The sequence below is a fragment of the Schistosoma haematobium genome, chromosome 1, assembly GCF_000699445.3.
Source record: "Schistosoma haematobium chromosome 1, whole genome shotgun sequence".
Taxonomy (NCBI): domain Eukaryota; kingdom Metazoa; phylum Platyhelminthes; class Trematoda; order Strigeidida; family Schistosomatidae; genus Schistosoma; species Schistosoma haematobium.
In genome coordinates, this window is record NC_067196.1 from 69,822,036 (window position 1) to 69,837,228 (window position 15,193).

Genomic DNA, 15,193 nt, shown 5'->3' on the forward strand with positions numbered 1-15,193 from the left:
AGCAAGACCAGACGAAGATGCCACAGGGTCCCCGGATAAACGCACGTAAAACAAGCTTTTGAAGCGACAGATGAAGAGCGAATTTGTAGTACTTCACCAGTCTTGAATAAGGGTCTCAGATAGACAACAAACATCAATATCAAGACTTTATAAAGACATAGCCAACCCTATCTGTTGTCCGACCAGCATAAGTGTGCGAACGTTGAAGACAGCCAGTTTGAATGGTGCACGTGGTCTTAGAAAAACTGCTTCAAAACTCATATTCGGTGGTAACATACAATTTTCAACCGAACAGTGACCCGGGAAAGTTTCGATAGAGTCGAATTTTCACCATAGACGAGCTGCTGTATAAGTTGAAAAAATAAGCATAGACAGAGTAGGAATAAAAGAGGGTGAATAGTGACGTAGTAAATAATAATAACAATAATAGTAATAATAATAATAATTTGAATCATTTGATCGTTAGCCGAAGCAAGAAAAGTAGTTTCCATAAGCATAGACAGTTCATTATTTGTGTGGGTTGTGATACTGCCCGGGTGCCCTGACCGAAGCAGGTTATTATCTTAGGGGGCCACATCCCGAGCCTTTGACCTAATGGTCTAACCCACAAGGCAGTGGAGCATCGTAAGGAGATGCAGTCCCATGGTAGCTGGTGGCCGAAAGTTGGTTCATACGTCATTCGTTCCAGCAGGATACTGGAGCCCATCTGCACCATTGGTTTGGGATCCGGTTAAAGCACCGGACATTCGCTTTACGTCCTCTCATTTTCGTAAACAACACCCCGCCACGAGAAGGCAGTGAGTAAGACTTCCCTGGCAGAGGCTGTGCACGCCTGGCCATGTGAGAGTATTTCGAGAGGGAGGGCGGACCCACCCCGCTTTCGGCGATATCAGGGCATTTGGAGGCCACGAAATTTTTTCACAACTTCACTGAACTCTGGTCTCACAATCCAAGCATTAAGAAAGGTGTTTAGTCGAGGAGCGGTTCCCATGGTGTTGGCGACCGATAATGGCAGCTAGGTCATTGAATATCGAACAAATCATCGATCCTCGTCAGGGTCAAGGACAACCAACGCGCATCAGTTAATCGTACGCCATGGACTAGCCCGTGCGACAGTGATCTTACCTTCGCTTGCATTTACTTTAACTAATATATTTCTGTAATGACGTCCTTTGTATTTTAAAGTCTTCAAAGCATCTATGTACCTTGATACTTCAATAAGGTAACCCACGTAAAGTGCTGACCGCGAGGTGTGACTTCGACGTTATCTAGTTTGTCACACCACTCACGTCTAACTCGAGTAGGCCTCCGATCATTCGACATAGATCATCTACTTTGTTGATCTACAACAGTACATTCGTTCGTGCTTATCTAGCGCTTCTTGATCCAATTGCGTCATTTCTGGAATTTTAGTTCATACTATGATTAGAGTTCTCCTAATCATCACAGGTGCCAACACGAATAACAGTTATCTGTTTTTGTAATCTAGAAACAGATCTTATGTGTAATGAGATACTTGGAGGAGTTGGGCATCATTTACTGGTGTGCGATAAGACGTTTAGATTAAAGCGGTTATACATGATTTATTTCCGTGCCGACTGAGACTTCTCTTTGACAAATCAAGTCTCGACGACGATGTTTCTGGTGATCTGTAGAATATGATCGACAAAAGTTGCCGACCCATTTAAAGCATTATTTTGAACTGGAACGATGACAGCTTGCTCCGAGTAGGAAAGCTTAGATAGAAATGTTGTCTTAAAAGGTCTATGACCAAGGTTCCTTGTCCAATGTCGACATCGCCGTTCTAGATCACAAAGATGATCGATCTCCAATGATTGGAGGTCTACTCGGGTTAGATGGGAATGGTATGACGAACCAGATAACTTCGAAGTCACACCTTGCTGCCAGCATCTAACGTGGATTATCCCTTCGATCTATGAAAGTATCATGGCTGCTTTGAAGACTGTACAACACAAAGAACGTTATTATGAAAATGCATTGGTAAGAATGAGTACAGAGAAGATAGCGAGACAACCACCGCATGCGCCAGTCGATGGCATACGTTCAACTGATGCGCGTGGGTTATCCTTGACCTTGACGAGGGTCGATGATTTGCTCGACGGACGATTTAACTAAGACTCAGTGGAATTTCACTGGCCTCATACCGTCCCCAAACTGTGTTGCAATTCACTAACATGGGATGGCGAGCCAATCATTTTATCGAGTATCTGGGCCTATACGTTCAAGAGCAGGCACTTTATGAGTGCCGTGAGACTCAGTATTATCACTAGTAAATAAACTGGGTATTACCTACCTGACGAACGTGCGTGGTCATGACTTCTCTACGGCGATAAAATGCGCGTGTGCATCCATTACTCCGTGTTCAAGGAATTCAGAATCCTATAAAGCCAAAATGAGATGATTTACAAGGTGTGGGTGTGAGAGTCCTGGTCTTTGACAGTTAAGGTTCGAGTTTAGATGCAATAACAATAAAATTTATAAATATGCAGAAAGAATTTGAGAACACAATGGCAATATCACAGTATGTAAGAATATATACATATAATGTTGCGAAAAAGAACAGACTCGTATTATCTCATTTGGTTTAACAGACCACCATGAGCCCACCACTAAGGACGCCACATACATTTAGGGATTGAAAACTCTATTAATCACAACGCCTTTATAATCGCGTACCACAAGGCCAGTCAGGCCAGAAGTCAAAAATGAGAGAGTTCGAGGACGTACTTGTAGGATGGTCCGCAAATGAACAATTTTACTATTTAAGCTGACTGGTTATTGCGAGGGATGCGTAGCACGGAGTGCCCAGTGATCGTGTGTGGAGTGTTGATTGATCGCGTTCGACTACTTACACCTGTTACTCCTCGTGAAGGAGCATAAGTCGCTCACCAGCATTCTCCATCCAACCCTGTCCTGGGCAATCCTTTCCAGCTCCTTCCAGTTGTAATTCATCCTTTTCATATCTGCTTCTATTATCCGACGCAATGTGTTCTTTGGCCTTCCTCTTTTCCGCTTCCCTTCAGGATTCCAAGTTAGAGCTTGCGTCGTGATGCAGTTTGACGATTTGCGTAATGTATGTCCTATCCATTTCCATCGTCTTTTCCTAATTTCCTCTTCAGCTGGAAGTTGGTTTGTTCTCTCTCACAGAAGGCTATTGCTGATGGTATCCGGCCAATGGATGTTGAGTATTTTGCGTAGACAGCTATTTATAAATACTTGTACTTTCTTGATTGTGGTTGTTGTAGTTCTCCAAGTTTCAGCTCCATACAGTAGAATTGCCTTGACGTTCGTATTGAAGATTCTCACTTTGATATTGGTTGAAAGTTGTTTTGAGTTCCATATGTTCTTCAATTGTAGGAATGCGGCCCTTGCTTTGCCAATCCTCGCCTTTACGTCTGCATCTGAACCTCCATGTCTATCGACGATGCTTCCCAGATATGTGAAGGATTCTACATCTTCCAGAGTTTCGCCATCAATAGTGATTGGATTGCTGTTCTCCGCTTTGAATTTGAGGACCTTGGTTTTCCCTTTGTGTATACTGAGGCCTACTGATGCAGAGACTGCTGCTACACTGGCTGTCTTCATCTGCATCTGTTCGTGTGTACGTGATAGGAGGGCTAGGTCATCTGCGAAGTCCAGATCGTCTAATTGGTTCTGAGCTGTCCATTGTATTCCGTGTTTTCCTTCAGATGTCGAGGTCTTCATAATCCAGTCGACCACCAGAAGAAAGAGGAAGGGAGAGAGTAAACAGCCTTGCCTGACTCCGGTCCTTACTTGGAATGCATCTGTCAGCTGTCCTCCATGCACTACTTTGCACTGTAGTCCGTCGTATGAGTTCCGGATAATATTGACAATCTTCTCAGGAACTCCATAGTGTCGAAGAAGTTTCCATAATGTCCTCCTATCTACACTGTCGAATGCCTTTTCATAATCAATGAAGTTGATGTATAGTGACGAGTTCCACTCAACTGATTGTTCGACGATGATCCGTAGTGTTGCAATTTGGTCTGTGCACGACCGATCCTTTCGGAATCCAGCTTGTTGATCTCGAAGTTGGGCATCTACTGCATCCTTCATCCGGTTCAGTAACACTCTGTTGAAGACTTTCCCTGGTATTGACAGTAGTGTAATGCCTCTGTAGTTTTCACATTTGCTCAGATCTCCTTTCTTTGGAATCTTGATGAGGTGTCCTTCTTTCCAGTCCATTGGCACTTGTTCCTCCTCCCAAATCTTTTTGAATAGAGGGTAAAGCATGCTTGTGGTTACTTCGACGTCTGATTTCAGTGCTTCAGCTGGTATGTTGTCGGGTCCTGCTGCTTTCCCGTTCTTGATTTGTCTGACGGCCATTCTAATTTCTTCCGTCGTTGGTGGGTTGACATCTATAGGAAGATCTGTGTGTGCTACTTCGATGTTCGGTGGATTCATTGGAGCCGGCCTATTCAGGAGTTCCTCGAAGTATTCTACCCATCTGTTTCGCTGTTGTTGAATTTCAGTGATTGGCTTGCCTTCTTTGTCTTTGACCGGCCTCTGGTTTACTGTATTTCCCTGATAGTTTCTTCGTTGTATAGTAAAGTTGTTCCATATTTCCTTCTCTAGCAGCTTTTTCTGCCGTCGTTGCTAATTCTTCCACGTATTTCTTCCTGTCGGCTCTAATGCTCCTCTTCACTTGCTTGTTTGCTTCTATGTATTCAGCTTGTGCTTGGACTTTCTCTGCTCGTGTTTGGCTGTTGTTAATTGCTGTCTTCTTGTTCTTCCTTTCTTTGATCTTGTCCAGTGTTTCTATAGAGATCCATTCCTTATGATGGTATTTCTTTAGGCCCAGAACCTCTTGACACGTTGAAGTCAATGTTTCTTTGATGCCTTTCCAGTTATCCTCCATGGTAGTTTCTTCTTCCTTCAGTAGATCTTGAAAGGCTTGGAATCTGTTGTTGAGAGCTATCTTGAATTCATTGAGTTTGTCAGTATCTCGAAGGAAGGCTGTATTGAACCTTTGTAGTGCTGTTTGTCCACTTGTCCTGTTCCTTTTTAGCTTCAGTTTTAAATTGGCTACAACTAGGTGGTGATCTGAAGCTACGTCAGCTCCTCTCCTGGTTCTCACATCTTCCATTATCCTTCGGAATTTTTTTTTGATGCAAATATGGTCTATTTGGTTCTCTGTAGTGTGGTCCGGTGAGATCCATGTAGCCTTGTGTATACGTTTGTGTGGAAATATTGTGCCTCCTATGACTAATTTGTTGAATGCACACAAATTTGCAAATCTTTCTCCATTTTCGTTCCTCTCTCCCAGTCCATGTCGTCCCATAATATCTTCATATCCAGTGTTGTCTATTCCGACCTTGGCATTTAGATCTCCCATCACAATGGTGAGGTCCTTTCTTGAGCATTTCTCTATGATTGACTGCAGCCGCTCGTAGAATTGATCTTTAATGTCGTCGTTGCTACCATTGGTGGGTGCATAACATTGGATAATATTCATTAAGATCCCCTCCTTCTTTGTTTTGAATGATGCTTTGATGATTCTGGATCCGTGGGATTCCCATCCTACAAGTGCATTTCGTGCTACTTTGGACAGCATTAGAGCAACTCCCTGAGTGTGTGGAGCATTTTCCTCTTCGTGGCCGGAGTATAGCAGCATCTCTCCCGTAGCTAGCCTTTTCTGTCCAGCTTGGGTCCAGTGGGTTTCGCTGATTCCCAGTACTGCTAAGTTGTATCTCCTCATTTCCGTTGCAAGTTGACTGGTCTTCCCGGTTTCCCACATTGTTCGAACGTTCCATGTACCTATAAAAATTTTTGCTCTGGTTGTTAGAAGGGGCATCGGCCTCGTGGCTTCCGAAGGAACTCGGCTTTCACCATGAAGCGTCATAATTCTTCTAAGTGAAGACCTTCTAACTCTCAGGGCAGAGTTAAAATGGTTTGAATTATTTTTTCTGGTAAGCGTTTTTTAGCGAGTTAGTTTTCTACGGGATGGGGACGCTAACCCCATGCCCAACCCTCCTCCTTTACCCGGGCTTGGGACCGGCAGTAACTCTAGAAGAGCTACAGGCGGAGTTGCGTTCGACTAAGGTGAGCTCAATACAGTCAATGCCACTAACTTAGAGTTCTAGTTTGGAAAGGATAGGAGGCTTGTCGGCCTGTGTTAGTCCTGGCAATAACGGTCTTTTAGTTGATCCAAAATTAATCTGAAAAAGCCAACTGATTGAGATTTAATCACGTGTTGAGGTAATGAATTCCACTCGTTGATGAATCGATGGGAAAGTCGATAGTTAGCCGACAAATAATTTGTTCTGTGCTTGTGAACTTTTTTGGAGTGTCCTCGTCAATTCTCGGTTTCGGGAGACAAGAAAAATGAGGGCATATCAGGTGAACAATTTATCACTCAGTAATTTTAAAACTCTAATAATGTCACCTATGGTTCTTCGACATGACGACAGGAATAGGTTAAGTTTAGCCAATCGAGCATCATATGAAAGCTTCGCAATCCCGGTAATCAGTTTATTTGCTGTACTCTGAACCTTTTCCAAAAGCTCATCGTCATTTTTTAAGCAGAGGTCAACCTCTCGTATGCAGTACTCAAGTTTAGGACATCTGAATACCGTACATAAACATTTAGCGTCGACGTGACTAAAGGGCCTACATATTGACCATAAAGTTCTTAAACCTTTGGCGGCTATTGCACGGCAGTGTGCAGTGGTATTTAAGTATTGGCAAACGATGAATAACTAGTCAGTATGTGTCTGGGCAACAGGTAGCTCAATGTCACTCATCATGTATGTATCTGTGTTTTGATGACCACCATGTACCACAATACACTTGAAAATACATATCGGCAATCTCCAAGTCTGAGATCATTCAGATAATTTCCCCGTGTCATTTTGAAGTTCTAATCTATCGCTTCTATTTCTTATTGCTCTCCATACCTTAACGTCGTCAGGATACAGCAAGACCGATGATGATAGGAGACGAGGAAGGACATTTACATACAGGAGAATCATCTGTTTTTCGAATTCGTTCATTTCTTCACTCTTATATCTGCTTTTCACCCAACAACATATGATGACTCATGCTCCCTGTTTTGGGAAAAGTTTTGTCCACTTTTGTGTCATTCAACCAAAATTTCCCTAGATTTGTGGAAATCCCCAAAACTTTGGGGAAGACCATTGGACTATGAGGAAAACCCCGAGATTGCCACAGGTATTTTACAAGGCTTCGCAGATGAATTTGATAGGTTACCAATATATGGAGTATCGAATGATCTAGACTGGCTAGCAATTGCAGTGGATGTTGAGCATGGGGTTCCCACCCATGGTCTGGTGAGGATGCATGGACGAGCGCCTTCAGCTAAGTGAGTCCATTAAGACCAATATGGTTGGCATCCAATGTCGAAGACTTACAGAGCTACTTATTTTGGGGATTTATTTACCGCTACAACCTGATTCTTTACCCAAAGTTTCCCGAAATTTCCCCAAAATAAAGGGATTGAGAAAACTTTAAATCCAAATTGAAATAGGTGAAACAGTTTCTCAGATCGAATTTTCTTATACAAATCAATAAAATTGTTTGTACTTATCATTTTGAAATTGTGTGTGTTTATTAAGAAAAACTTTGACCTTCAGGTGCAAGTTCCTTTGTCGTTTGGTGGTCTTCGCACTTTTGATTGGTTTCGTAATATATCACTTCACTATAGTTCTGTATATTGATATTGACACGATAGTACTAAATGCTACTTTGTTTAAGACATGTTGCTTTGGACGGTTAGCTACTTGGAAACTACTTCACTCAGTTGGCTCTACAAACAAATGCTCATTAAGTAGAAGTTTTCTTCGATCCCATTAGTAATAGTCCAAATTCACTGAAAACACAATGCACTTAAATTACTTGGTATCCTCGACTCAAAGGGTCTGAATTAGTCAAGCGTACAAAACAGTAAATATTGAAAGCTCTCCTGAACCGATCGATTCAGAACTTCTTTTCATTGTAAGCTCGACTCATTTTCGGAATGTTGTTTCGTTCGCAGAGTTAGAAGTATGAGTAAATAAGGGCTTTCCTAGAACTCATGGAATTTCTATAAGTTAAGTGACTTCTTCATACGTAGACCATTCCCACCAAAGACATATAGTGTGTATACAGTCTGTTATTAAAATGGTTTCAGATGTTTATTCTTATTAACCGCACTTCTTCGTATTACTGTAATTTATCCCTTTTACTTCTAACGCTCATCTGACAGTCTAGTTTCAGAGAGTTCTAGGATCTAAGTCAAATCGTTAACGTTTGCGGCGTCAAAAATTGCTGAAGTTATCTTCCACAACACATCAGCAACTCCGGTTTTAGCGTCTGAAGCCAGACTTTGTCTTCATAGTATTATAGATTGCAGGGATTACCATGTTTCATCGGGCTTCCTATTTATACTTTTTGAAACTGACGAGGTTTTTTGGTTCTTACTCTTTCCTCTTAAATGAAGTAACCAAATTTTTGATACACTTTTACATAACATTCTAACCACTTGCCACAATAGGTCGGTAATTATCGGTTGTCTGTGCAACTTAATTTTACCAAATATTCTGTAAGATGGGCGTTATTGAAATGTGTACGGTGTCATATTATTTAGGGGTAAGTCGGTTTGCTGTGGATCTCCATAAAGACGAAAAGTAATTCATGTTGGCTCTCCGTAATAGCCAAGCTTCATCGTAGGTGGATGTGCTAAGATTCGGCAGGGTTCGAACGTTGAACTTTACAGCAGTTTGATGTAATGTGATACATGATTTCGTAAACTCGGACCGTTACCATTGGTGGCAAGTACAATCTATTTCGAAATCGAAGGAAGCGAATGGAAAATTCGATTGTGAACAAAACTAGATTGTTTTACTAGATGTATGGGTACGGTAAACTGGTCTATGGGTTGTGACGACCGCAAAGCGTGATCATAGCCCACAAGACGGCTGCTTGAAGCCGGTCACAGTTTCACTGAGCAGTCTGTTGTGTTATCTTGATATCTTCAAAGTCCTACCGCCTCAGTGAAAATCTGTTTCTCACGGTGAGGCTTGGTACTTTTAAGGTCGACTTTACCTGATCCCTCGTTCTTGTTGTAAAGACAGGGTCACTAAAGATCCCGATTGTCTGGGAGAAGACACCGTACTGTCGTCACACCAATACCAGTAGTACTTCGCCCTCCGACCTGCCAGTCCCCAAACAAACAGCTTGTCATTTTCGAAACAAATGTTCCAGTTAGTTTAACTCTATTAGGTCATCATGACAGGCAAACAACTCTCTAAGTTAGTACTTACAGTCACTGACCTTATTATTTAGAAAATTTTCAATATGATTGTTTCCTGTTTTGTACTATTTTCACTTCAGCTAGAAATGTACAGGTAATGAATTATTCATAACTTGCCCAAACAAAATTACAGCTACATGAACAGATTCACTTCCGTACTTGGTATGTAGTTGTTATTCTTTAGCAAAGATACTACCGACTTATATTTTCTTAATCGAGTTCATCAAACTTACTATCTCATTTAACCGTTTCAGTATTATGGAGCACAGCACAGACAGTCAGGGTGAAGAATCTAGTTATCAAGAACCTTCGTATTATGAGGGTCTAGATGGTTCTTTGCAAGATCATGATGCAGACTATCAAGCGGGTGATATCGAACAAAGATCACCACTTCGTGAGCAAGTTAGTTGTAACGCTAAAATTTAATATTTTGGAAGGACCGTTTTCTGCCAATAGCTAATGTTGCTAAAATAATGAAAAGAGCAGTACCTGGGAATGGAAAAGTAATATATTAAATAGTGTCAGTAAATCCGTTTTATGTTTTTCAGATTGCTAAAGATGCTAAAGAATGTGTGCAAGAATGTGTATCAGAGTTTATCAGTTTCATCACTAGCGAGTTAGTTTCCTTATATTATTTTTATATGAAAACAGAGCTGCTGATAAGTGTCAAACTGAAAAGCGTAAAACTATTAACGGTGAAGACATTCTGTGTGCTATGAATACACTTGGCTTCGATAATTACATTGAACCACTTAGAGCGTTTCTAGTCAAGTTTCGTGAAGTAAGTACCACTACTTATGGACTTTAGAGCGTTATTATTTGTTTGAAAAAAGTATTGCCTTTTTTCCGTTTTTTTCATGTCTTTATCACCATAGTTGGCTAAGCGACTTCCTAGCATCGCCCTCATCTTTCTTGTTCTTATAGTGGGATTCAATTTTGTTTGAATATTGACTTGCCTCTTACTTGTTCTGTCTTTTAATGTTTATTCTTTTTGGTTGTTACTTTCTTAGTACGGTTTAAGTAGGTTTTCACTTGCTTATATGTTACATCAATTTAGGAAATAAACACTACTCCCTCATTATAACATTAGCTAAGTCCTTTGTTATTTGTCATACTTTTGTAACGTTTAATGTTTATAACCTGGTGTAATCAAAAATATTCAATGAATTTCTCAAGTTTCGCGCAGTTTAGTTGACTGAAAATGTCTTCTTTGCTCAGTATCTTACCTAGACAGATCAATAATACAATATAAAATACTTAGGTGCGGGTGCATCCACTCTTTGTGTTTTCCCAAATTCTAATCTTCTGAATTCTTCATGTCCTTTTTTTTCTCTTCCCAAATTTATTTCACCGGATTATACTCCTTGGATAACATCTTCAAACCTTAATTCTCCGATTACTGCTTATACTTTTACTACCTCTACCACTATGGGGTTTGAATCGACAATTGTATCTCTTTGCTAATGTGGTATGGCAACTTGAACTGATGTATGCATGTACGAAGTTCTACGTTGTCACTGACTGACTGATAAAATACTCAGAATTTTAATTTTTACTAGCCATCTGTGCTTTTGGTTGTACTTCGATGCTTGTATTGAGGAGAAACTGTTAGAAATTCATATTTTCAAAGGTTGTTTGATCATTTTGACTGTTGCCGACGAGCGAAAATTGGTTTTCTTTCATTATCTTCATTTTTTTGCCGTTATGGTTGTATTTGTAGGTAAATATGGAATACAAGATCTATATCGACATTTAGTCCTTGCTCATTATTATATTTGAGGTGTCATGATGAGTAACTTAACACCTAAAATAGCGTGTTGTGATCATTCATGGACTAGTCGTATTCTTATATTCTTCATACTAAGTAACGCTAGCATCTACAGAAACAACAAAAACCATTTAAAGCAATTAGTCCCTTTTATAAATTTCGATAGAACAATGAGAAGACGGAGTTGATCTGAAAAATGTGATGTATTTGCGCTATACATTTCGAACAATCTGGTCACACATATACTTGTCAAGGCATTTTTATATGAAAATTAATAAAGGTCAAACAAATAAAAGTACAATTAAAATAATAAACATCATTTGTTTACTCAAATGGCTGTAGCGAATTGGTACACTTGAATAAATGTAATAGTTGTTTTTCTAGGTGTCTCCCGAGCTCCCAATTTTGGGGAAAATTTGACCCATTTTGGAGAAGTCGCTATAGTGAGCTTTGGGGAAATTCCCCTTTGACCTTGGTCAAGGTCACTTGACTCTGGGGATTTCCTCGAAATTTCCTCAGAATTCCCCAAACTTGGGAGCTCGGGCTGTATCTTAACTGTTATTTGTTTTTATCTCAAACTGATGGTCTGTGCTGTTGTCTATTTAAAAGTGTTTATTAGCAGCAATGTGTGGAATTTATTGTGCCACTCACAAACTTAGGTAACGTCAGATTACAAATTAGCTCCATTTCTACTATATGAAGATTTGTGTCTGTGTTATTTTAATTTCAGATACATATAAAACTTGTTTTTGTGTAATAAAACAAGAATAGATTCATCTGCATTTTGCGGTAGATTTGTAGTTGTATTAAGTTTGCATTCAGGATTCCAGTTAGGAATACGATAAAACAATCTCGTGATGCTCACAGATGCATTATATTTTAACATTCGTGGTGCTTTGATTACGCTTCGGTTTGTTATGTTACTGAAAGTGATCAAAAGCAGATATGACACGTGAGATTCATCGAACGAAATGACAGTATAGAAAGCATATGTTCTCAGCGTAAGTTAAAATGTACTCACATTTAGGTGATGGGAGAAAATTGTAAACCTCTGCCATTTCGAATTTGGCTTACTCATATCTTTTTCGTTTTCACTATTTTCATTATCCATGTAAGTCATTATGAGTATCAGTGATTTGTGTGAATTCCTATACTTAGATTAGCAAACTTGAGTCTTCATTCATTGATGAATCATCTGTTCCCACCACAATGTCTACCGTCCCCTCAGCGGTTGGTTCGGCTGTGATCTTGAGTCCAACATTATTATCAACTGGCCCCAGTGGTTTAACCAACATACCTTCACGATCCCTGGCTGGCAGACAGTATGCTGTAGTTAACGGCTCAAATGATATACAAAACAATAATGTTCATTCCGTATCGACTCCAGATATCAAAGTAGCAAATGCAGGAATGACTACCCTAGGTACCCCTGTGTCTTCTTCTTTAGGGACTACAATTATTTTGCCAATATCAACTCCTGTAAGTCTGAGCATGGATTTAAAGTGCTTCCATACCTCGAATGTCTTTTACTGTTGAGTGATTTATTTTTTTTTAAATAATTAATATTAGTTACACAGTACTTTTTCATAACTGTTTATCCGTAATAATTTGTTCATTTGTTTATCATTATTAACTTATTTGCCAGGTACAGGATTATGCACTCTGCTTTGAGTTATACTAAGTTTCATGGTTAATGATATTTTCCAGTCTCTCATGCCGAAATAGGTGGACGGATTCCTAAGCCTTCAACCTAATGACAGGAAACCGAACACCTTAAGCAATGAGCGACCATCCCACCGTGTATTTGTGTTGTACTAGTTACATGTGTATGAGATAATAGAATACCGCACTCTTTAAAACGAGATGTACATTACAAGCGATATTCTGCATTTATCAAATAGTACCTAGATGATATTTAAGTAAGTAGTTTTTTAAACTATGCAGAATAGCTTGTTCAAAGTACTTATCACCCAGTGATTCTCGTTCCTCGTATGGGTATATGTGCAGTTAAGTAGCGTAATGTTGTACATAATTATCCATCAATATGTTCAGATTAGTTATAGCAAGCTTTGGAATCAGTAAGGATAGCCGTAGAATAAGCCACGAGACTTCACTATCAAGAATCACCTCAGGAAGATGGTATTTATCTCCTGCAATCACAGGACTGTGATTCTAAGTATATTTTGCATCAACGTAACCTTACGAAAACTATAGCTCTCCCTTTTCAATCCGATTTCTCAGTTATTCTTTGCCCTCAACCATTTTCTTGAAAAAATGTTACCCTTAATTAAAATCACAGTTGTTTCACGTGTTATATTCTCAATACTCAACTGGCTATCCGTAATCTTCTCTTTGTACTAATTGCTTGTTGTTTAATTAGTATTTTCTCCAGTGATCACTTCGTTGTATATGTTTATGTTCATTCAATTTCCTAGTTGGCCTTCGTTAGTGGGCCTCAAACGTCAGTCTCGCTGGCCGACCAATCGACGGATTCAGTTTCCTGATTCTATGATAAGTTCCGTTGGACGCACACTTGTAGTTTCTCAATGTACGTGTTTATCTACTTGCTTCCTCTGTTTATCTTGTCAAATATATTTATACATACGAATGCTTAATCATTTGATTATTTCCTTGTATCATGTATTCTCACTTAGAAATTGACTTTTCCAACTGATAATCGTAATGCAAACAACAGATCTTAAGTTTGTTTTCCCTGTTCATAAACGCTATTAATCTTCATTTTTCTACTTTTCAGTCTAATTTTAAGGTGGAAATATGATCAATGAATCTACATTTTCTTTTCGTATATATATAATCCTATCTAGAATTGTATTGTCTTCAAGTTCCTGTTTACTACATATATTATTATCATAGTAAAATTGTATTTTTAATTGCATCTCCAGTTACCAATTTTGTTTTATGAACTGTTAATTCTCTATCACTGCTGTGAAAAGCTTTTATGCTTCCACATTCTGTTTGTAATTCATCCTCATGTTTCATATTCCACTCATCATTATCAAGCGATCAAACTATTTTTCTCTCTATCGTTTAATAATACTTTCCTAAGAATAAACCACGTTAAGATGTTTTTCATTTATGTATTAGAATTTCATTTTTCCATTACTGTTTATTTGTAATTTATACTAAACAATGATGTTTGTATACTCGCAGATTGATTCTGCTTGATTTTACTTCATACAAAAATTAACGATTCTGTTATACCATGTATTGCGCTTTTTCTACGTTTAACCCTCATTCTAGACAGAATCATAAGCTTGAGCTCCAACGCGTATGTGCTATGAAAGTTCCTCCTATAGTGGAAAATCCAGCCTCCTTACCTTTTGAGATTTTTCGCAATTGTTTTGTTTGTAATCTCAGTCTTCTTCACAAGATGTAAACCGCTTAAATCATTCCCCTGATAATTTACATTATTGTTGGTTCAAAGCGTTTGACTCGGCCGGATGTGTAGAAAGTGGTGCATCTAATTTCACATCCTAGATAACTAAACATAATATCAATACTTCGATATCACTGTGACAATAATGCGATCTTGGTTACCTTTTGGATAACTAAGTAAAAGCGCCTTGTGAATGACCTAGATTTATCTTGATTAACGTATGAGTTTACCAGTTAAAGTACAATGAATCTAAGGTAATGTTCAGTTTAAAATAGTGTTCACTTTATATTACTTCACATCACGGACCAAAAAAATTAAGAATCGGGTTGTTGTAATCTACTTAAACCACTATAAAATATATTTATTCACAGTGCCGGATTAATGATCCAATCATATGAATAAACCGATATCGAAATCAAGACTGCCGGCCAGAAAAATAAGTTTTCCGTGTAAAAACATAACATGTTTTTGTACGAAATCTCAATCATAAAGTAGATATGCTAAGATGTCTTAAACGATTGAAGGATGAAAATTTTGTGAGTAGTGAGTGCGCTATCCAATGAACTAAGGACCGACTGTTTTGTCTAATTTTCAACCATCATTCCACAACGTCACTGACACATTTAAACTTGTGCGTTTGATATGAACATTCACAGAGTGATGTGAATACACTTATAATTGTGTACATACAGTTATCTTCAGTGGCATTTTTTCAGGAATCATGTATCCAAGCCGT

The 15,193-nt window shown here is 39.0% G+C and overlaps 1 protein-coding gene across 2 annotated transcripts; it reads left to right on the forward strand.

Moving 5' to 3' along the window:
• Positions 1–7,628: 7,628 nt before the first annotated feature.
• NFYB2 (Nuclear transcription factor Y subunit B-2) lies at positions 7,629–14,580 on the forward strand. 2 transcript variants are annotated; one of them, XM_051209538.1, is made up of 8 exons: positions 7,629–9,454; positions 9,547–9,694; positions 9,730–9,795; positions 9,841–9,908; positions 9,944–10,073; positions 12,219–12,539; positions 13,496–13,608; positions 13,816–14,580. In XM_051209538.1, exons 2-7 carry the CDS (start codon positions 9,551–9,553, stop codon positions 13,562–13,564), a joined length of 798 nt encoding a protein of 265 aa, XP_051074992.1. In that variant the 5' UTR covers positions 7,629–9,454; positions 9,547–9,550; the 3' UTR covers positions 13,565–13,608; positions 13,816–14,580. The 2 variants fall into 2 exon arrangements, with proteins under 2 accessions (XP_051074992.1, XP_051074993.1); XM_051209539.1 differs by having other exon boundaries at positions 7,629–9,694; positions 9,944–12,171.
• The last annotated feature ends 613 nt before the right edge of the window (positions 14,581–15,193 follow it).

What these genes read in the sequence shown, in the direction of transcription:
- NFYB2 (XM_051209538.1), top strand. Translation starts at nt 9,551, where the DNA reads ATGGAGCACAGCACAGACAGTCAGGGTGAAGAATCTAGTTATCAAGAA. An exon ending in CAGTACCTGGGAATGGAAAA is followed by an intron (nt 9,796 to 9,840) that starts GTAATATATTAA and finishes TATGTTTTTCAG; the next exon opens with ATTGCTAAAGATGCTAAAGA. An exon ending in ATCAGTTTCATCACTAGCGA is followed by an intron (nt 9,909 to 9,943) that starts GTTAGTTTCCTT and finishes ATATGAAAACAG; the next exon opens with AGCTGCTGATAAGTGTCAAA.